At 47.1% G+C, this 23,258-nt stretch overlaps 1 protein-coding gene and 1 long non-coding RNA gene across 3 annotated transcripts in view; one reads left to right on the forward strand and one right to left on the reverse strand.

Annotated features, from left to right (window-relative positions):
• The first annotated feature begins 6,813 nt into the window (after nt 1-6,813).
• HMCN2 (hemicentin 2) overlaps nt 6,814-23,258 on the forward strand; it is a 154,877-nt gene continuing 138,432 nt past the window's right edge. For both annotated transcript variants that reach the window (XM_082400654.1, XM_082400653.1), the window contains exon 1: nt 6,814-7,477. In XM_082400654.1, coding sequence (XP_082256780.1) covers nt 7,228-7,477 — 250 coding nt within the window. In that variant the 5' untranslated portion in view covers nt 6,814-7,227. The remainder of the gene's footprint in view (nt 7,478-23,258) is intronic.
• Nucleotides 14,878-22,335, reverse strand: LOC309632874. The gene is made up of 2 exons (XR_014247102.1): nt 19,623-22,335; nt 14,878-19,564 (listed from the first exon to the last, which is right to left on the reverse strand). It is a non-coding gene; the product is annotated as an uncharacterized lncRNA (long non-coding RNA).

Raw genomic sequence — 23,258 nt, forward strand, 5'->3', positions numbered from 1 at the left:
CAATTTGTACGTTTACAATGTCGTGCAACACCGCTACTGTCCAGTTGCAGAACATTTTCATCACCCTAAAAGGAAACCCCATACCCACTAAGCAGTGGCTCCCCCCCGGCCCCTCCCCCCAGCCCTGGGCAACCACAGATCTGCTTTCTGTCTCCATGGGTTTGCCTATTTTACGTTCTGGATATTTCCAGATTTGATGCATGTGATTCCATATACGTGGAATCATACATACGTGGCCTTTTGTGTCTAGTTTCTTTCATAATGTTTTTGAGGTTCATTCATATTGTAGCATGCGTCAGTACTCCATTCCTTCTTATTATTGAATAATATGACATATTTTGTTTATCCATTTATCTGTGATGGACATTTGGGTTGTTTCCACCTTTGGGCTAGTGCGAATAATGCTGCTGTGTTGGTGTACAAGTTTTTGTTTGAACACCTGTTTTCTACTCTTTGGGGTATACACCTAGGAGTGGAATTGTTGGACCATATGGTAATTCTGTGTTTAATTTTTTGAGTAACTGCCAAACTGTTTTCACCGTGGCTGCCCCATCTTACATTCCCACTGCCCTGCTCTTCTTGACCTGGCGTCTTTAAATGTTTTGCAGTGATTTTTCTTGGCTGTCACGCTTCCCTTCCATTACCTTGGAGACAGGCTTTCAGAATCTTCTGGTTGACCAGAGCCAGTCTGCTGAACAGTCCAAGCTAATGTACTGGGAGGGGGTTAGGGATGTCTTGTCTGAGCCAAGTGCTGTATCACAGGGGCTTCTTGACTGAATCCCTTCATCTGTGCCACTTGACACAGAGGAAGTGGTGCTGACAGTGGGCATTTAGTCCTGGTAGGAAGGGAACTATGGCTGTGACAGGAGTGGGGGGGGGTCCTGATTTGGGGGCAGGTGGGGCTTTATAGAATCGCTGGCTTTAATGCCCCTGTCCCCAATACAAAGACTGTCCAATTCTGACCTTGTTCTACAAGCATCTGCGGGAAATTATTCAAATAATGGGAGAGTATAAATTAAGGGGAATTACTAAAGAAACTTGGATACAGCTTATGGTGTTTTAAATGTACTGATTAAGCTCGTGAGTTTATCAAACAATGAATGAAAGGGCTTGGACTCTTCTTGTTCTATCCATCCATTCACACAACACTTATTTATTGAGCTCCTACTATGTGCCCGTGTGTGCTAGGGCTTGGGGACATGAAGGAGACTGAGTCAAATGTGGTCTTTGTCCTTTGGGGGACACTTTCTCGTGGGTCACTTTCTACAGTGGACAATCACAGCTCTTTCCTCAGGGCACCTCAGCACCTCCTCCAGGGGTTGGATTCCAAAGGCAAAACATAAGAAGTCTAGGTATAGAAAAATTGTTTGTTGATTCCTTTAACTACTCATGAAGATCACTGTACATGGGTTTTTTGTGTGCTGCTTGAGTAGAAATAGTTGGGTAAAGCCGTGCACCATATGAGGGGAAACAGAAGGACAGGCACATCATGGTGAGAATGCTTTTGGCTGCAAGTAACAGAGAATGCAATGCATCTGGTTTAACTCTGAAGGAAAATGCATCATCACACGTGACGAGAAAGGCATGCATAGGGCAGCTCCAAAGTTCTCTTCTCTTTGCTCTTTTCTTCTCCCCAGGCTGGCTTTCCTCATGGTTTCAGGCTGCAAAGTTCCAGGGGTCCTATGCAGACACGACACCACTGAGTGGAAGAAGAGGGGCTCTTTCTTCCTTGTGCCTCTTTTTCTAGAAGCTTTATAGCTTAGCTTTTACACTTTGGCCTGTGAGTCATCTCAACTTAATTTTAGTGTATGGTGTGCGGTTGGGATCCAGGTTCATTCTTTTTCCATACAGATATCCAACACCATTAGCTCAAAAAGACTTCCCTTTCCCATTGGCACCTCTGTCAAAAATCAATTGCCCAGGGATGTGCAGATCTATTTCAGGACTCTTTTCTGTTCTATTGGCTGATTCATCTTTCTTTTTGCCTATATTACTCTGTCTTAAATACTATTGCTTTAGAATAAGCCTTCAAATCAGGTAGTGTAAGACCTCTGACTTTGTTCTTTTGTGTCTCTTCTGGAGACACACTAGCAGGGTTCCTTCATGTCCCATTGGCCTGGACAGCCTCAAATGCCCATTCCCAGCTCAACCACTGGCCAGGGGACTGGGACTACATGGGTGACCTAGCCCATCAGAATTTCCCTTGGAGAGGGGAATGGGTCACTTCTTCTTCAAATCATGTGGAAGAAGAGTAGACACCTGAACCCGAAAGTCAGGGGAGAAAGCCAGGCTTTCCAGGAAGAAGTGGGGAAAACTTTAGGGTAAGAAGCCAACAGTGTCTGCCAAAATGCACAAAGCAGCTCAGTGGAATTTTTAATTATAGGAGAGAGAGAGAGAGCTAGAACAAAGGAATAAAAGGGACATACAGTAAACCTCAACTCATTCTGGATATTCTTCCCAGCCACTGATGACAATGACAAAGGTGACATCATGGCCATAAGTGACAACAAGGCTTAGCATACAGCACAGTGAGCAACGACCCCTGCCAACGAGGCCAACGAGGTGGGCTCCTTCTCTCCCGACGACAGCATCAGGGGCTCGGCAATACATAAGCTCCATCCGAGGGATGACAAGCCAGGTCTGGGTGGTGGGGAGCGAGTCTTTGAGCTGTGCTCTGGCTTAGCTCTTGTCGTTGTTCGTTCTTGAAGGCATGGGGATGAGTAACAGCTCCTGTAACTCTTGAGCTACTCAAATATTTCTTGGGACCATCTCAAACCATTCCTTATGGTACATGTGACTTGGAGGCTGGTCCCACAGAGGGATGGCTTCAGCAGTAAATCACTCAAGTGCCCGCACACAGTTATGCCGATTCTGACTCCCTAGTCCTCCTCCTCATCCTAAGTAGCTCCATCTTCCCGACTTATTTGTCAGCTCCTTCGACTCCCCGCTAGTCCTGTCCCCCAGGGCCCTCACTTAATTCTTCAATTCCTTCTAGAAGAGAGAAACAAGGCTTTGAGGCTGTTTCTACTTCTCAGGCCCTGGGCGTGTGACCACAGAAGGACGGGCAGACTTATGTACACCATTGCTTCTCTCTCTCCTTTCATTTTCCCCAGGCACTTTGTTGAGACACGGTAGGATATGACTTTACGGCATTTCAAAGGTGCTGAGGGTCTGAAACTTGAGTCCAAGTCCAGCCCAAGGAGCTGCCCACCCAGGTCCACGTTAGCTCTAGAAGTTCTGCTTGCTGGGACTCCTGTACAAATCATCCCCCTGTGTTTCTGAGGCAGCGTGAAGTGGAGGAGCTGATCTCGGGTCCTGTAGAAAGGCAGGCGTGGATGCCAAGTCCAGCCTGGACACAGGACTTCATCTCTCTGAGCCTCAGTTTCCCCACCTGTCACATGAAGGGTAAATATTGACCTCAGCGGAGATCTAAGGGGGTGTTTGGCAGAGTGTCTGGCAGTCAATAAGGATCTGGCAACTGCTATCCATCATTAGTCTTTTTACTCTTTCAGAGGAATAAAGCAGGTTCCTTCAGGGAGAGGGCTGGGGTGGGATGAGGTGAGAGGTGGGTGTTAGAATCACAGAGGCTCTGATCTGACCGAGACTAGGATGCCTTTAGGGAGTGGGAGGTGAGGAAGCGAAAGGAAGGCCCATTGGTAGGGAGGGGCCGCTTTTCTTGGACTGGCCAAGTATCTAGACCCCTGGGTTCTGATCCAGACGCTCAGCTGGTCTTGGATCCCAGTGTAGACACAGTAGACAGGCCTGGATTTCCAAGCCAAGGCTGAGAGAAGGTGACGGGTGGGGGGAAGCCATAACAGTGCATGCCTCCTTTAAGCTGACGGGCCAGACCCACGGTGCTCTCCATAACAAACATGCGGTATGCTAGGAAACAAACAACTCCACTGAGGCCGCTCCTTCTGGCAACAGGGGGAAAATGTGGGTTATCTCGAGTTCAAAAACGTGGGCTCCCAGGAGGTCTGTAAAGTCGAGGTGGCGGGATGAAAGTTGGTTGATGAGGTTTGGTTGTGTTTTCTCTGGCCTCCTGGGCCTCCTGTGCTCAGGCTCGGCACTGCGGGCCTTGTCACTTGGGTGACCATGTTTACGTTCCTGGGAGCATTGAGCGCTGGGAAAGGCTCAGCTAGGCCATCCTGGATGACAGGTGCCTGCCCAAGGCTCCCTCCCACGGCAACTGGGGGAGGCTTTGCTACCATGAGCTCAGACGTTCCCTTGCATCCTTCTTGTGTCTCCAAGGGACCCCGGAGATGGTTCTAGAGTGGGGGAGTTGCAAGAACCACTGGAGGCCATCTTGTCAGCCCCCTTCCATCCCCCAGATTCTACAAATGAGGAACCAAGACAGAGAGGGCAAGGACCTCGCTCAAGGTCACAAGGCTATTTGGGGACTCAAATCCTTTGGTCCAACCTGTTCTTGTGATCAGCCTGAGGAGAAGCATCTTGCTTTCTTTGGGACCAGTTCTGCTCTCAGCTCCTCGGGAAGAAGATTTATGGCTTCTTGGCATCTACAGGTTCGACCCTCTGAACTTCGACCTTTCTGAAATGCAAATTGGAACAGGTTGCTTCCTGAGGGACAGTCTTCAGTAGCTCCCCAGGGCCTCTGCAGAAACCCAACGCCCTTTGTAAGACACGTAAGGCCCCTCAAGATCTGGCCTTTGTCCTCTCCTCTGCCACCACCCTCCAGTTGTACGGGCTAGCAGTGGGTCTCTCGTGTCCTCCTGCCTTTGCACATGCTGTTCCTACTCCTCGAATGCCCTTCCCCTCTTGTCCTTGAAGGCTTCTCAGGCTCACTCTGTGGCCTCTTCTGACTCCTGGGCTCAGCCACTCCTTCCTCTGAGCTCCCAGAGCTCTTGGTAATTCCTCTATTAGCACTTAGCTCATTGACTTAGAATTATTTGTTTACATGTCTCTTCTCCCCTGGGTAGGAAGCATGTCTTACACATCTGTATGTCCCCCCTTCCCCAGCAGGGCCTAGCAGAGCGCTGGACACCCAGCTTAGGCTCAGCCAATGTATGTATGCAGAGTGAATGACCGAAGGACTCATTTGTCCTCAAAGGTCCCCTGCACGGTGCCTGAAATGTCACCGTCTGTGAGCCCTGCCTGGTTCCTGGCTCCTGTTCGCCTTTGCCTTCCCACAGCTGGGGCCTCTTTTCTCTCTCCAACAGCTGGCCCAGCCCTGCCCAGATTCTGGGGCCAGCCACAGCCTTAGCACAGGGAGATTTAAAGAGCCAGTGTTCAGAAGTGCAGGTGACTCAACCTCCCATGAGCTGGACCGTGAGTTCTACTGTCACCTGGGTCTAGGCACTTGGTTCCTACCATATCCCATGAGACAGGCAGCTCCCCGGAGACCATTTTCCCTGGACCCTAGTCCTTCTTATAAAAGGTCCTTGCCCTGGTCTAGAACTGGGTCCCTGAGGATGTGTGTCACTTCTTCCCCATGGCCAGCGCCCAGACATAGGGCTTCTCTGATACCCGCTGACCCATTTAGGTGGCAAACCTTCATCGGGCACCTACCATGTGCAGGTACTGGGTCTCTGCTGCCCCAGAGCTCAGAGTCAGGGTGGGAGGGGCAGAGAAGACATTGGTGATATAGTGTGGTCACCACTAGGACAAGGGGTCAGACGAGGGGCTGTGGGGTCACAGGGCAAGGTGCCGAAGTAACCTCAGAGGTGGGGTCTGAGCTGAGATGGAGGGGGAAGGAGAAGTTATGGGCGGGAGGTGGCAGGGGGGCTTCCTCCTGGTTGAGGGCTCCGGAAGGGAGGGGCTGGAGAAATCCACCGCCCCACCCCCGCCCCCCCTACAGACCCAGAACTTTCAGCCATGTCCATGGGGCTGCCTGCCCCTGTCCTGGGAGCATGATTTTCTCAGGGGAGGGGCTGAAAAGTGAGAGGACCAAGCTGGGCTCCCTCACATGCTTCTCAAAACCAGGAAGGCCCACAAAACTGTCTCTTCTTTATTTATTCAGTCAGTATTGAGTGAGCCCCCACCACGTGCCAGGGACTGGGCTGGGGCACTGGAGGCTGACTGGGGGAAACAAGATGCAGCCCTGCCCTCAAGGGGCTCCTAGGCCAGTAGGGAGAGAGACGTAGAAATAAGCCATGAAAGCACAGGCTGAGCTGAGCAGTGGGGGGGTGCCCGACCCTCTCCAGGTGGTGGGAGGGAGCACTGTCTGGGAGGGGATGGCTGTAGGCACCCAGACAGCACCACTAGCATCTCACATGCATCCCAGAAACCCCCATGGGATCCAGGGGATCTAGCGAGGCAGGTGGGCAGAGGGGCATCCCCCATCCTCTGGGGTCATCAGATGACCTTAGACGATGTCTGATAACACTTAGAAGAGGCAGCAGAGCCCAGGGGCTTTGGAATCTTTCTAGAGCTGGCTTCTAATCGACTCTCTACTACTTGAGAGCTGAGTGACTTTGGGCTAATGACTGAGCTTCAGTCTGCTCATCTGTAAAATGGGTTTAGTGTTAGTGCCTCCCTCTAGGGTTGCACCGAGCACTCGAGGAAATAATAACTATGTGAAAACGCTTAGCACATACTAGCTGCTCAACTTCCGTTGCTTGATTATAATAACAGTGATAGACAACAACTGGGAAGCACAGATTCCTGAGGAAAGAAAGGGAGTTACTGTGTGTGTGTGTGTGTGTGTGTGTGTGTGTGTGTGTGTGTGTGTGTGTTTGGGGGTCAGTTTTTAGGGGGCTGGGTGGAGGGAGCCACAAAAGCCAGGGCCCGTGGGCAGCCCTCCAGGGCAGGGGCAGCGCCGTTCCCCCTCCCTCTCCCGCCCCCGCAGCGAGGCGCGCGGTCGGCGGGAGGCGCAGGTGTCCAGTGACTCCCATGCGTCCCCATCCCTTGCGGCCTTGGCCGAGGGCCCGGCTCCCTTCTGCCGTCCGCCCCGCGTCCTCCCCTAACCTCGGGTCTGGACTGGCGAGCAGCGGGGCCGGGAAAGTTTGAGTCACAGTGAGGGGAGCGGAGGAGGCGGGGCCCGTGACCCTGAACGGGGTGGGCTCTAAGACCGCCTCGGTCTCCCAGCAGGGGGACCCCGCCGCAAACCCACGTCCCGCGCGCACCGGCCGCGGTCCGACGGAGCGAGGCGCCGCGCCGCGCTGCAGCCGTGCGTCGGGTGGCCGCTGGGCGCACCAGGGCGGTCGCGCTCTCAAGGCCCCGCGAGCCTCCACCGCGGCAGCCGCAGCCCCTCGGCCACGCTCAGCAAGGATGCCCCGGGCGCCGCTCCTGCGGCTGCTGCTGGCGGTCTCGGCGGCAGCGGCGGTGGCCGGCGAGCCCGGGACGGCGCTGCCCCCTACCACGGGGGACGCCACCCTGGCCATCGTCTTAGACGTTACCGGCTCCATGTGGGACGACCTGATGCAGGTGATGCACGGCGCCTCGCGCATTCTGGAGCGCAGCCTGAGCCGTGGCAGCCAGGCCATCGGCAACTACGCGCTGGTGCCCTTCCGTGATCCAGGTAGCGTCCCCCCGCGCCCCCGGCGGCGTCCGCCGCGCCCTGGCCCGGCGCCCTGGCGCGGTGCGCTCTCCCGCCCGCATTGCGCCCCGGGCGCACTGGACGCCCGCAGGCTGCACCGCGGCCCGGCGGGGGCGCCTTCTCGACGCCTTCACTCTGCCCGAGCCCGGGCACCTGGGGCAGGCCTTGCAGCCGCCGGGTCCTTTCCCCGGGAACCTGCTCTCCCCTTCTCCCGCGCCTCCCGGCTTGCGTCGTCAGGCCAGTGACGGAGAGGCGGGGGCACTGCGTTCAAAGGCCGCGCAGCCACCTCCTGGCTCTGCGACTTGAGCAAGTGACCTCACCTTCCGGAGCCTCACCTTCCTCCCTTTAGGAAACGGGGCGAGAACTGCCTCCCAAACTTGCTGAGATGTTGAAATGGGTCCTTCGTGTCCAGGGCCTGGCACGCATGAGCCTCCGCAAGGTTTGCGCATTTGCCTTTGTTAATTCTTCAAATTCGCTCCCGTCGTGGGCTTTGGGGGCCAGAAGAGCCACCCAGGCAGGAGAACTTCGCGTCTTGTCCCTCACCTGTTCTCGCGAGAAAAACAGCAGCCAGGTCGCCTCTACCCGCAGTATTCTCACTGCCAGGTCCCCCCACCTAACCCCTTCTACCCTGCAGACAGCCCCACCTTCCCTGCAGCCCCCTGTCTTTCAGCTCGGTGTTAGGGGCATGCCCTAGAAAAGACCCCTGGGAGACCCCACTGTGGGGAGTTTCAGGGAAAACAGCTGTGGCGCGTGCTTAGACTCCCAACTTTCTGAGTGGCAGGACTGCTTTTTCTCCAACATTTTTAATGAAAAACTTCAGACTTACAGCAAAATGGGGGTGGGAAATACATAAACACCTGTCTGCCCACCGCCCAGATCCTGTGATTAATTTTACTCTGTTTTATCACGTTTCTCTCTCTTAGTCACCTCTCTAGCAGGATAGCTTTATAAAGCCAAAAAATAAAATAAAAATGGCAGATTCCTTGCAGAATTGCTCTGCAAAGTGTTCTTGTGCTGAAAAAATACACAATGGCCCAAGGCTATATGAGCTAGTAAGCCCTTTCAGAAGAATTTTTCTTTATTAATCACAGCATCATTACAGATATTTGAAAAATGGGCCGCAGTCGGTGTACATAATCCCACGCAGCCCTCAGGCTGAGTGTGGAGTCCCTCTGCTTCCAGGAGTTCTGGGCTCTGCAGCTCAAGGCACAGAAGTCAGAGGTCTAGAAAAAGTTTCCTGGGAACATCAGAAGGACAGCTCCCACCTGGGGGTCAGGGGGCAGCAAGGTTGGTGGAATTGTGAAGACGTGGGGTGTGAGGTGTGTCCTGGGGGTTTCAGCTCTGACGCAGTTCACCCTCTGCTCCCCTAACTTTCTCGCTCCCTTTCTGGGTCATTCTTGGGCTTCCAAAGATATTGCATTGAGAGAGCTTAGGGATCATTTAATCCAACGCTTCTCTTACAATTGGAGAAACTGAGGCTCAGGACACGGATGGGAATTTTGCAAGGCCACCTGCCAGGCTGATGTAATTTCTGATTCATAACCCGTATTTGTCCCTAAAATGCTTGGCTGTAGTTGTAGGGCAGGAGAGCAGCCTGTTGGAACCAGACATAGTGTCCCGGGACCCATAGTGTCCTCACTGCCCCCTCTCTGGCCATCATCTTCATGAAGCCCTCGTGCCATCTCCAACCTCTCCTCCCTGGGTGCCGAGCGCGTGCCTGACTCTCCAGCCTTCACTCCATCTTCTATGAAACAAAAAATCCCATCCTTCTCCCCGCCCCTGCTCCCCAAACCATACTCCCTAGAGACACCCCAGGTCCAGTGGAGGGGGACCTCAGCGTTTATTGAGCCTCTGCTGTGTGCACAATATTGTGAGGCTTCCAGTGTAAAGGGGGCAGGGTTCACACCAAGGAGCTGGCAGTCTGCTGGCGACAAGCCAGGCAGAGGGTGGAAGGTGTCACTCCTGACAGCTCCTGACTATCGGCTAGCAAGGGAAAGGACAAACCAAAGGCTCTCTGAGGAAGCATCATTGGAGCAGGACTTGAAGAAGATGAAGGGAAATTTATCAGCTTTGGACCATTTGGCAGTGCTAGCTGCCAGGGATGCAGTGGGACGGAGGTCTCCCTGAGCACATGAAACTCCCTGGGTGGTGGCGGACATGTAGGGGCAGGTGTGTGTGGGTGTGGAGCCAGGGCGTAGGAGGGGTGAAATGGGAAATCGGGGAGAGGCGAGATTGGTCCTGGCTGTGACCGTGAAACTGAGGACTCGGAGCACTTCGATTTCCTTCTATGGGCTGTGAGCAGCCACTGAGGGCTTCTGAGCAGGGATTGGATCTGTGGTTTAGGTTAGGCTGTGTCTTTTGAATCAACCAATGGAATTCCCTTTGGTGGAAGAGGAGCTGAGAGTCAGGGGTTTTAGCTGACAGTTCAGGCCCCCCAGGGCTGCGTCCTGGGGGGGCCTTCTTAAAGGAACCCCCTACCTTCCACCCCAAAGACCACGCTTTGCAGGGCAGGTTTCAGTGGTTCTGGACTGCACATGCTTGGAGATAAACCAGAACCTGTGCTTTGGAAATATTTTTTAAAGTTTTTAAATGAAAAAAAGTGGTATGTTCCCAAACTGCAAAGTTAGACTTTTGCTAATGGTTTTATTTTGGCTGAAATTTAGGTTGTTTTCAGGTTTTCTCTATTAAAATGTTGCAAAAAAGCACTCTGGTGTGTAAATCTTTGTCTGCATCTTTGATTGGTTTTTTCATTGGATTAAGTTTTTGGAAGTGGAATTCCTAGGTCGTTATAAACACACTGAGTGGGTAGGCAACTCTTCAAATTGTTTTCCAATGTTTTGGGAGTTTAAACTTCTACCAGAGGCATTTGAGGGGACCGTTTCAGAGCAGCTGCCCCCAACCCTAGGGATTAGGGTAGCATTTTTTTTCCTAATTCAAAAGATGGAAAATGATATCTTCTTATTTTAATTGCTAGTGAGGTTCAGTAAGTTCTCAAGTGTTAACTAGATGTTTTTGTGTGTGAATTTCTTCTTTTGTAAATTGTCAGTTCCTTTACTCATTTTTCCATTCCGGATTTTTAGTGGTTTTCTTATCAGTCAGTATGAGGACTTTATATTGATGATATTAGTTGTTTTTTGTTATGTGGTTAGCATTTTTCCTAGTCATTTGTCTTTTAATATTTGTGATTCCTGATGTTTTGAAGTTTTAGATGTTTATGTAGCAAGATCTATTGCCTTTTTCCCTTTGTAATTTCTTCACTTTCATTCTCAGAAAGATTTTTTTCTATCACAAAATCAGTTAGGTACATGTTCTAGGTTTTTTCATTTGTTTTCTTTTTTTTCTCTTCATATTTAATTTTTTAACCTGGAATTTAAAAAAAATTGGCACTGGTATTAAAAATAATTTGATGTAATTCTTCTTGAACAGGATAATTGATGGTACAGTTACATTTTATCAAATAATCCTTTTTCATTCATTTAGATCTTGCCTTTATCCAAAATTACTTTATATCCATTAATTTACCTGGGCTTTCCATTCTGTCCCATTGTATGACAGTTGTTGTGCCAGGAGCACCTTGTATTTGGCTTTATAATATTTGGCCTTATAGTAGGGTAAATCTTTCCTCCTATTCTTAAAAAAAAAATTTACCACCAGCCTTATTGAAATACAATGGACACATAATATTGGGTTAGTTTAAGATGTCCAATGTATTGATTTGATACATTTATATATTGCAAAATGATTACCACCATAGCAGTTAGCTAATGCCTCCATCATGTCACATAATTACCATTTCTTTTTTTGTGGTGAGAACATTTAGGATCTACTTTCTTGGCAATATTCAAGTACATAATACAGTATTATTAGTGATAATTACTATGCTGTACATTCGATTCCCAGAACTTATTCATCTTATAACTCTAAGTTTGTACCCTGTGACTAACATCTCCCCATTTCTCCCACTCCCTGATTCCTGGAAACCACCACTCTACTCTCTGTTTCTCTGAGTTTCACTTTTTTTTTTTTTTAGATTCCACATATAAATGAGATCATACAGTGTTTGTCTTTCTCTGTCTGACTCATTTCACTTAGCATAATGCCCTCAAGGTCCATCCAAGTTGTCCCAAACAGCAGGATTTCCTTCTTTCTCATGGCTGACTAGTACTCCATTGTGTATATAAGCTGTATCTTCTTTATCTTTTCATTGGCTGACAGTTTTAAAATTTTAATAAACTTTTATTTTTAGAACAGTTTTTTTTTTTTTTTTTAATAAATTTATCTTTGGCTGCTTTGGGTCTTCGCTGCTGTGTGCAGGCTTTCTCTAGTTGCAGCAAGCTGGGGCTACTCTTTGTTGTGGTGCGCAGGCTTCTCATTGCAGTGGCTTCTCTTGTTGCAGAGCATGGGCTCTAGGCGCGTGGGCTTCAGTAGTTGTGGCTCTTGGGCTCTGGAGTGCAGGCTGAGTAGTTGTGGCACACGGGCTTAGTTACTCCGTGGCATGTGGAATCTTCTCACACCAGGGCTCGAGCCCGTGTCCCCTGCATTGGCAGGCGGATTCTTAACCACTGTGCCACCAGGGAAGCCCTAAAACAGTTTTAAATTTACAGAATTATTGCAAAGAAGTTCCCATATACCCAACACCCAGTTTTCCCTTTTATTAACATCTTATATTACAATGGTACATTTATCACAATTAACAAACCGTACTGATATGTTATTTTTTTTTTAAGATTTTTTTTGATATGGACCAATTTTAAAGTCTTTATTGAATTTGTTACAATATTGCTTCTGTTTTATGTTTTGGTTTTTTGGCCTTGAGGCATGTGGGATCTTAGGGATCCCGACCAGGGATCGAACCCGCACCCCTGACATCGGAAGGTGAAGTCTTAACCACTGGACCGCCAGGGAAGTCCCCATATGTTATTATTAACTAAAGTCCGTTACTTTTTTTTTTTTGGCTGCATTCTGTCTTCGTTGCTGCGCACGGGCTTTGTCTCTAGTTGCGGTGAGCTGGGGCTACTCTTCGTTGTGGTGCGCAAGCTTCTCATTGCGGTGGCTGCTCTTGTTGCAGAGCGCGGGCTCTAAGCACACAGGCTTCAGTAGTTGTGTCGCGCAGGCTTCAGTAGTTGTGTCGCGCAGGCTTCAGTAGTTGTGGCTCACGGGCTCTAGAGTGCAGGCTCAGTAGTTGTGGCAGACGGGCTTAGTTGCTCCGCGACATGTGGGATCTTCCCAGACCAGGGCTTGAACCCATGTCCCCTGCATTGGCAGGTGGATTCTTAACCACTGCACCACCAGGGAAGTCCTAAAGTCCATTCTTTATTCAGATTTCCTCAATTTTCCCCTAACATTTGTTCCAGGAGCCCATCCAGGATCCCGTTTAGTTGTCATGTCCCTTAAGTCTTCTTTTGGTTGTGATGGTTTTTCAAACTTTGTTTTTGATGACCTTGACAGTTTTGACGAGTATTGCCCAGATGTTTTGTCCCTCAGTCATGATTTGCCTGATGTTTTTCTCCGGTTAGACCGGGTGATGGGAGGAAGACCACAGAGGAACAATGCCATTCTCATTATATCATGTCAAGGGTACATGCTATCATTATGACTTATCACTGTTGACGCTGACCTCGATCACCTGGTTGAGGTTGTCAGGTGTCTTCACTGTAAGTGTACTCTTTTCTTTCTCCTTTTCTGTACTGTCCTCTTTGGAAGAAAGTCACTTACACGCAGCCCACACTTAAGAAGTAGGGAGCTGTGATCCACCTTCTTGAACATGGGGTATTTACATAAATTGTTTGGAAATCTTCTGCGTGAGAGAGTTGATTCTTTTCCATTTATTTGTTTATTCAATCATTTATATATATCAGTATGGACTCATCATAGTTTTTTTTTTTTTAATATTTATTTATTTATTTATTTATTTATTTATTTATTTATGGCTGTGTTGGGTCTTCGTTTCTGTGCGAGGGCTTTCTCTAGTTGTGGCAAGTGGGGGCCATCATAGTTTTATACTTTGGGTTATAATCCAATTCTACTTTATTTTGTTGCTCAAATGTTTCCAACTTCAGTCATTGGGAGCTCTTTCATTTGGCCTCTGTGTGCCTTTGACATACCCCTATTGTTGTGAATTTTTTTAAAGCACTTTCTTACTTTCTGGCACTACAGGATATTTCAGACTCATCTTATGTATTTCCTTCCCCAGTCCTAGAATTAGTCATTTCTCCAAGGAGCCCTGGTTCCATTGATTAAAAAATGGTATTAGACACCAGCATCTGAGTACTAGGTGTGCTTGTTGCTACTGGGGTGTCACCGCTTCTGCATCTTTAGCTGACAGAGCAAGGAGATACATGTTTTATAGGTAACCTTTGTGTATACCCATATCTATAAATATTTCTCTGTTTAACTGTTTGGATCTGTATTAAGCTGAACATGAGTTCATTCTGATGTCTCCGACTCTCATTGATTACCACATGGATCCTTCTAGCCTCCTATTCTTGCTTATCTATAACCTCCCACTCTGACAGTGACTAACCTGGCCCTCACCATTCACCACTCACTCGTCATTTACTTAATTTTCAGTTCCAGTCTACATTTATAGTGCTTTTAGCATTGCTAAATTGCACCCCGTGGAAAACAACTTTGTTAATAGAGTACAGTTCTTTTGCCTTTAGTCTTATAGATGCAACTCATTTCCAGAGTTACTTAGCCCTGCAGCTTCTTCATGTTCTTTTTATTCATCTTCTTCGTTTTCAAAATATTCTTGAACATGTTTTCTTTTCAGATGAAAAGTAGAAAACGTAGTCAACTTCCAAAAAAAATTCCTACTGTGAATTTGCTCAGAATTGTGTTAAATCTTGATTTGGGGAAGAATTATCATTTTAAAAAATTTAATTGTTTTCCTCTCGGAGACCTCTTCCTTTTTTTTTTTCTTTTTACGTATTTATTTCTTTTTCTAAAAAACTTACAGGTTTTTTTTTTCCTTATAGGTTCCACCCATTTCTTTTTAAGATAATTTCTAAATGTTCTGGGTTTTGTATGACTATTTTGACCAGGAATTTTTTTCATTACATTTTTTTTAAAAACCTTTATTTATTTATTTATTTATTTATTTATTTATTTATTTATTTATGGCTGTGTTGGGTCTTCGTTTCTGCGCGAGGGCTTCCTCTAGTTGCAGCAAGTGGGGGCCACTCTTCATCGCGGTCTGCGGGCCTCTCACTATCGCAGCCTCTCTTGTTGAGGAGCACAGGCTCCAGACGCACAGGCTCAGTAGTTGTGGCTCACGGGCCTAGTCGCTCCGCGGCATGTGGGATCCTCCCAGACCAGGGCTCGAACCCGTGTCCCCCGCATTGGCAGGCAGATTCTCAACCACTGCGCCACCAGGGAAGCCCTCATTACATTTTTTGCAAATGAGTATTGCTAGTATGTTGGAAAGCAATTTATTTTCATATATTTATTTTGTTTCCAACTTTCTTACTGAAGACTTTGTAAAAAAAACTAGTTCTAATTTTTTGGGGGGTAATGTCTTGAGTTTTCTAGGTTGACAATCACAGCCTGTCCAAATTGTAATATTGTCTCCTCTTTTCCAATCAAATTTTTTGCTTGTTTGGAATGTTTTGTGGTATTTAGCACAGTGTTAAGTAATGGTGGTAGCTGAAGTCGGTCTTGTCTTGCTTCTGATTGTATAACATTGTATGATATTGGTTCTTGGTTTGAGGTTTTCTTCATCAGGTGAAGGAAGATACTTTCATTCTTAATTTTCTAAAGGTAGAAAAAAACACCCCTAAAACAAAAATTCCAAATGGAGATGGTGCTGAATTTTAGCCAGTGACTTTCTGGCTTTGTTGAGATATTTGTAAGATCTTTCTCCTGTTGACCTCTGGATGTGATTCCTTCATTTTAAACCATTTCCACATTCCTTGCATAAGCCCTGCTCAGTCATTGTGGATTATTCTTTAATATACAGCTGGATTCTGTTTGCCAGTGTCTTCTTTAGGAGTTTTCCATTTATTTCAATATGTATGATCAGTAAATGATATTCTTTCTTTGTGCTCTTCGTCAAGTTTGGCATCAGGGCTTAGCTCTTTCAGTGAATAACTGACATTATTAAGTTTCCTCAAAAAATTACAAATTTAATACGTGCTTGTTAAATGTTCTAATAACACAACTCTCAAGAGACGCAAACACTTTTAATCATTTTGTGTGCTTCCAGACCGTGTGTGCGTGTCATTCATTTGTATACATATATACACTTAGTTTTTTTATTATATAAAAAATGGGATTATACTATGCATACTGTTTTGCAACTTGCTTTTTCTCCCCCACATGCTATATCATGGATCTCTTTTTACGTTAGGAAATATCGATCCACCGCATTGTTTTAATGACTACAGAAGGTGTTACAGGAGGGATCTTAATTTATCTTACCTCGATTTATCCAACCATTCCGACATTATGAAAAATAGTTAGCTTTCAGTTTCCTTACAATATACACACACATTTGCAAAAACATGTCTATAGGAACGGGACTTCCCTGGTGTTCCCAGTGGGTAAGACTCTGTGCTCCCGATGCAGGGGGCCCGGGTTCGATCCCTGGTCGGGGAATTAGATCCTGCATGCATGCTGCAACTAAGATTTTGCATGCCGCAACTAAAGATCCCGCATGCCGCAACCAAGACCCGGTGCAGCCAAAATAAATAAATATTAAAAAACCACAACATATCTATAGGATAGATTCTCAGACCTGCAATTGGTTCGTTGTTAAAGCATATGAACATTTTTTAAAATTATAATTGGTATCAGCAAACCGTCCTCCAAAAATGCTCTACCATCTAACCCTCCTACCAAGAGAGTGTGAGACTGCTTTTTTCCCAAACCCTTGCTGGCATCTGGGGACGTCACTCTTCCCTTTTTTGCTAATTTGATAGGTGACAAATGGTGACCTGTTTTAATTTGCATTTGTCTGATAGAGAGCGAGTTTAAGCATCTTCTCTGGGTCGCCAGGTGTGCTGTCAGCTTTCCCCAGGGAAGAGGTGGTTTTAGGGACTTCCCTAGTGGCGCAGTGGTTAAGAATCTGCCTGCCAATGCAGGGGACACGGGTTCAAGCCCTGGTCTGGGAAGATCCCACATGCCGCGGAGCAACTAAGCCCATGCGCCACAACTGCTGAGCCTGTGCTCTAGAGCCCACGAGCCACAACTACTGAGCCCGTGCTCTGCAGCAAGAGAAGCCACTGCAGTGAGAAGCCCCCACACCGCAATGAAGAGTAGCCCCTGCTCGCTGCAGCTAGAGATAAAGCCTGTGCAGCAACAAAGACCCAAAGCAGCCCAAAATAAAAATAAATAAATAAATTAAAAAAAATAATAAAGTATGTTCTGTTATTAAAAAAATGTTTATAAAAAAGAAAAGAAAAGAAACGGGAAGACTGAGTCCTGGAGAGGGGACACAATTTGCCCACAATGGTGGCAGATGGTGAGACCCTGCTTGGGGCCCCTGCAGCGGGAGGAGGGGGTATGTGCACACCCAGAGTGGCCCCAGGGTTCAAGCCCTGCTTTCAAGGAGGTGGGAAAGGCAGGCTCGGGGAAGAGTCCTGGACGTGAGGTCTTTCTGAGACTGGCTCTGTAGCGCCTGGCTGTGACCGTGACCTCTGGGACACACAGACTGGGGGAGGGACTGTAGGATCACCCACGTGAAGGGCTGGGTGGTTCTTCTCGTGCGTGATCCTCATGTGTCCTAGAGGCTCCACACCCTCGTCTTATGGAGTGGAAAGTATTTCCCTATGGAGAGATGGTTCTGGGCCAAGCTTCTGGGGCTCATATGCTCAAGGGCAGCACAAGGGGAGACAAGGTCATGGGTTTAATCATCCCTGCACCTGGCAAGCCCTGCTCAGAGGGAACCCACGCCACATCTGTCCGGCTGTTTGGCAGGTGCCCACCTTCAGTCATGAACGTCCCGCCCCCTCCAGGAACAGGAACGAGGGGCTGGGGAACAAGTGCCATATGTCTGCAGCTTCATGCATGGTTGAGAGCTTGGATCTGGGGTCAGACGGACCCAGGTTTGAATCCTATCTCTGATGCTTCCTCATTGTAAGACCTTGGGCAGTTTGCTCTACCTCGCTAGTCCTCAAATTCTCACCTATAAAATGGAGATAGTGAATAGGAGACTTCATAGGTTTCTGTAACGTTTTTCTGAGTGAATGTGTGTCAAGTGCATAGAACAGAATCTGGTGCTTAATAAATATTAAAACAATGGTAGCTGTCATCATCACCATCATCATCACCCTCATTTTTGGAGGCAGTATAGCCAGTGGCAAATAGAACAGGCTTTGGAGCCAAATATGTGGATTTGGACATTATTCTAGATTGAACAGTGTCGTCACAGAATTCCTGCCTTTCCTAGAACCTCAGAATGTGACCTTTTTTGGAAATAGGGTAATTGAAGATGTAATTAGTTAAGATGAAGTCATACTGAAGTAGAGTGAACCCTTAATCCAACGTGACTGGTGTCCTTATAAGGAGAGAAGAGACACAGGGAGAAGGATTGGAGTGATGGTGTGTTTACAAGTCAAGGAATACCAAGGATTGCTAGTATCACGAGAAGTGAAGAGGAGGAAGGCATGGAGCAGATTCTCCCCAAGAGCCTTCAGAGAAAGCATGGGCTGCTGACACCTTGATTTTGGACTTCTAGCCTCCAGGACTGTGAGAGAATGTATTTCCATTGTTTAAAGCCACCGGGTTTGTGATATTTTATTACGGTGACCACAGGAAACTAGTACAATTATTGACTACCACTTGCTAGCTGTATATGACCTTCAGCAAGGTCTTGGCATCCTCAATTCTAACAGGGAGCTGTTAATAGGACTGAACTAAACTCTGTACAATAATAAGTACTCGATGCATTGAAGCTGCTGTTAGTATCGTCACCCACTTCTACCTCCACCACCACCATCATCATCATCACATCATCATCACCATCATCATCACCATCATCATCACCATCATTATCATCATCACATCATCATCACTATCATCATCACCATCATCATCATCATCACCATCATCATCCACATCAACATCATGCTAAGAAGGGCTTTTTATCCAGATCCAGTCCTTCCTGGACCGGCTGAAGGAGGGAGATGGAGAGGGGCTCAAGCAACCCTCTCAGTGGGCAAACTCACATGAGGACATGCCAGGTGTCCTGCCCTGTCCTGGTACCTCACTCTGTCCTGCTGGAAGACAGGTCTTGAAATGGTTACCCTGCTGAAAACACCCTGTCCTGGGGAGCTTTGGCATGATGAGTGATGATGGTGCAGTAGGTCCCAGGAATGACAAATGAAGCCGTGGACCAGCATTAATTAACGACAAGAAGGCATCTATCTCTGTCTCACTGCCTGGAGCTGTAGATGGATGGGTGGGCAGGTGGACAGTCGGGCAGCAAGGAAGACAGGTGGAGAGAAGACCTCCGTGCCTCCAGCCCCGTCTGGGCATCTTGAAAGCTGGTCCAGCCCTGGAATGATGGGACTGGTCAGTAGCAACCAGCGCCCAGAGCTGGTTTGGGGATTATCTGTTCAGTAAAAGGAAGAAATCAGACTAGTTTTTGCACATCAGTGCGTCTGTGTATGTAAGTGTGCTCTCCCCTGAGAGACTTCTTTGTTCAGAGCTTGGGGCAGAGCTTTTAAAATGCCCTGCCCTCTAACTCAAGAGGAATCACAAACACTTTTGTCCATCTGGCCAGCTCTCCCTTAATATGGCCAACCCCTCTGCATGCCCCAAATGACCACATTTGGTTTCCTGCCTCATTTTGGATCTGTTTCTCTGAGTGATGGGCAGCAGCGTGCGGTGGTGGGAGGGCCTGGGGATCAGGCAGGCTTGGCATTCAGAAATATTTGCTGGGTGTTGATTGTATGCCTGGCATTGTGCTGGGCACAGGATATAAAGATAAAGGGTCCTGGACTTCCCTGGTGGCGCAGTGGTTAAGAATCCTCCTGCCAATGCAGGGGACACGGGTTCGAGCCCCGGTCTGGGAAGATCCCACATGCTGCGGAGCAGCTAAGCCTGTGTGCCACAACTAGTGAGCCTGCGCTCTAGAGCCCGTGAGCCACAGCTACTGAGCCCACGTGCCACAACTAGTGAAGTCCACGCACCTAGAGCCCATGCTCCGCAACAAGAGAAGCCACCATAGTGAGAAGCCCGTGTGCCACAATGAAGAGCAGCCCCGCTCACCGCAACTAGAGAAAGCCCGCGCGCAGCAACCAAAGACCCCACGCAGCCAAAAACAAATAAATAAAAATTAAAAAAAAAAAAAAAGATAAAGGGTCCTGACTTGGAGCTGCTCAAACAGTATACTCAAACAGTATTTGTTATGAGTAAATGAATGTTATTCATTTACTCCTGTGAACAGTATTTATTAAGCACTTACCATGTGCCAGACGTTGAGGTTGGCAGGAGGTCTATGATGATGAACAAGAGAAGGGGTCACTGTTGGTGTGATGTAGCCAATCAACCCTAGTGCCAAATCTTCCCACCTGACCTTGAAGGACTCTCTTCCCCTCTCTGGCCTCAGTTTCCCCATCTTTTTAAAAGTGGGGGTCTTCGGATCTCTTCATTCTCCACATTGTTATATTTGGCACATAGGTTTGTAGTCAAATCATTTTTTTTCCCAAGCGCATTCCTTTTTTTTTTTACCTTTTATTTTATATTGGAGTACAGTTGATTAACAATGTTGTGTTAGTTTCAGGTGTACAACAAAGTGATTCAGTTATACATATACATGTATCTATTCTTTTTCAAATTCTTTTCCCAATTAGGTTGTGACAGAATACTGAGCAGAGTTTACTGTGCTATGAAGTAGGTCCTTGCTGGTTATCCATTTAAAATATAACAGTGTGTACATATCAATCCCAATCTCCCTAACTATCCCTCCTTCCACCCTTCCCCCCTGGAAACCATAAGTTTGCTAAGTCTGTGAGTCTGTTTCTGTTTTGTAAATAAGCTCATTTGTATCATTTTTTTCTTAGATTCCGTTTATAAGCGAGATCATACGATATTTCTCTTTCTCTGTCTGACTTACTTCACTTAGTATGACAATGTCTAGGTCCATCCTGGTCAATTAATCTATGACAAAGGAGGCAAGACTATACGATGGAAGAAAGACCGCCTCTTCAATAAATGGTGCTGGGAAAACTGGACAGCTACATGTAAAAAAAAGGAAATTAGAACATTCTTTAACACCATACACAAAAATAAACTCAAAATGGATTAAATGCCTAAATGTGAGACTGGACACTATAAAACTCTTAGAGGAAAACATAGGCAGAATACTCTCTGACATAATAAATCACAGCAGTATCTTTTTTGATCCGTCTCCCAGAGTAATGGAAATAAAAACAAAAATGAACAAATGGGACTTAACTAAACTCAAAAGCTTTTGCACAGCAAAGGGAACCATAAACAAAACAAAAAGACAACCCACAGAATGGGAGAAAATATTTACAAATGATGTGACTGACAAGGGATTAGTCTCCAAAATTTATAAACAGCTCATGCAGCTTAATATCAAAACAAACAACCCAATCACAAAATGGGCAGAAGACCTAAATAGACATTTCTCCAAAGAAGACATACAGGTGGCTAAGAGGCACATGAAAAGATGCCCATTCCTTTTTTAAAAATTTATTTTATGGAAGTATGGTTGATTTATGATGTTGTGTTAATTTCTTTGATACAGCAAAGTGATTCGTGTGTGTGTGTGTGTGTGTGTGTGTGTGTGTGTGTAGGACCTTGTTTTTTACCCATTCTGTATATAATAGTTTGCATCTGCTAATCCCAAACTCCCAGTCCTTCCCTCCCCCCTGCCCCCGGCAACCACAAGTCTGTTCTCTATGTCTGTGCGTCTGTTTCTGTTTCATGGATAAGTTCATTTGTGTTGTATTTTAGATTTCACATATAAGTATATCATATGGTATTTGTCTTTCTCTTTCTGACTTACTTCACTTAGTATGATAATCTCTAGGTCCATCCATGTTGCTGCAAATGGCATTATTTCATTCTTTTTTATGGCTGAGTAGTATTCCATTGTATATATGTACCACATCTTCTTTATCCATTCCTCTGTCGATGGACATTTAGGTTGTTTCCATGTCTTGGCTATTGTGAATAGTGCTGCTATGAACATAGGGATCTAAGCCCATTCTTGAAGGAGACAGGATGGTGGAGGCTATGATAGGCAGGAAAATGCCCCCCCCCCACCCCTGCAGATGTCCATAGAACCTGTAAATCTCATACTTGACATGGCAAAAAGGACTTCGCAGAAGTGATTAAGTTAGGAATCTTGAGATGGAGAGATGATCCTGGATTGTCTAGTTGGGCCCATTGTGATCACAAGTGTCCTTTTAAGAGGGAGGCAGGAGGATCAGAGTCAGAGAAGGAGATGTGATGACAGAGGCGGAGAGAGAGGGCGATATTTAAAGATGCTACATTACTGGCTTTGAAGATGGAGGAAAAGGACCATGATCAAGGAATGAAGGAAGCTTCCAAAAGCTGGAAAAGACAAAGAAATGGATTCTCCCCTAGAGCCTCTGGAAGGAACACAGCCCTGCCGACACCTTGATTTTAGGGCTTCTGACCTCCAGAAATGAATGTGTGTTGTCTTAAGACACTGAGTCTGTAGTAATCTGTCACAGCAGTAATAGGAAACTAAGACAGAGTCCTTAAAGTCCTTTCCAGGGATCTCCAGCCCAGGGGCTCCTCCAGGGCTTCTGGAATTTCCTGCGTCCTGTGTTTGCATACAATCCCTAGTCCTCAGCGTGTGCTGGCCGAGTGCTTAGGATACCAGGAGGCTGCATGAGGCAGTAACTGTTGAGGAGCATTGCTGAGAGGTGTGCGGGAGTTGGAATTGGGCAATTTCCCAAAAGAATCTTCCTCCCTCTCAAAGCACAGAATATCTCAGAACGGCCTTGGCAATGGAAGGTCAGACCTTAGATGCTACGTCTGGCATTCTCCCCACATTCCACCACAGGGCTGCTCATTTTGGGTTTCTCAACCCAATAAAGTCATTTTTTTTAAAAGCTAAAAGAAAAGAAAAGGGGGGGCAAAAAGCCCAGAGGGAGCTGACATAGGTGACCAACATTTTAACACCATACACAAAAATTGTAACACCATACACATAACATTTTAACTTGTGAAGCCCGCTCTTCATAACTAGAGAAACCCCATAGAATCACGAAGAGAATCAACTCCCTTTGGCTATTATTGTTCTTCCATGAAAGAAGGAGTGATCGTCAACTCCCCAAGCAGGAAGCAGATGGACCGAAGAATAAAGGGTGGTCCTTCCAATTGGAGCACATTTAATTTGTGATAACCCACTTTACCAACTTAATTTTTCTCATGTTGCTGTGAATGGGAGAGAATGTGGTCAGCCTAGCGCTGGTCCAGCCTTGGGAACTGTTGGGTAGTCTGACACCTGTGATAGATTGTGATGGGAGAGGGCAGGGCCACCCAGATTCAGAACTGGCGCAGAGGCTTCTCTCAGTTTCCAGGCAAGGAGAAGTTGCTGTCGATTTTTGAGCAGGGGTGATGTGAGCAAAACTGGCCCCAAGGGCGGCTTCTCTGGCAACGACAGGTGGCTGGATCAGAGGCAGGAACGTCTGGGGATGAGAAGGGCAGTTATGAGGCTACTGAATTTGCATCCAAAGTCTTTACAAATGCCCTTACCTTTGGCCCAGCAATTCTGCTTACGGGCGTGTATCCCAAGGAAACAATGGAACTAGTGCTTGAA

This window comes from Balaenoptera borealis (genome assembly GCF_965194805.1).
Source record: "Balaenoptera borealis genome assembly, chromosome: 8".
Classification (NCBI taxonomy): Eukaryota; Metazoa; Chordata; class Mammalia; order Artiodactyla; family Balaenopteridae; genus Balaenoptera; species Balaenoptera borealis.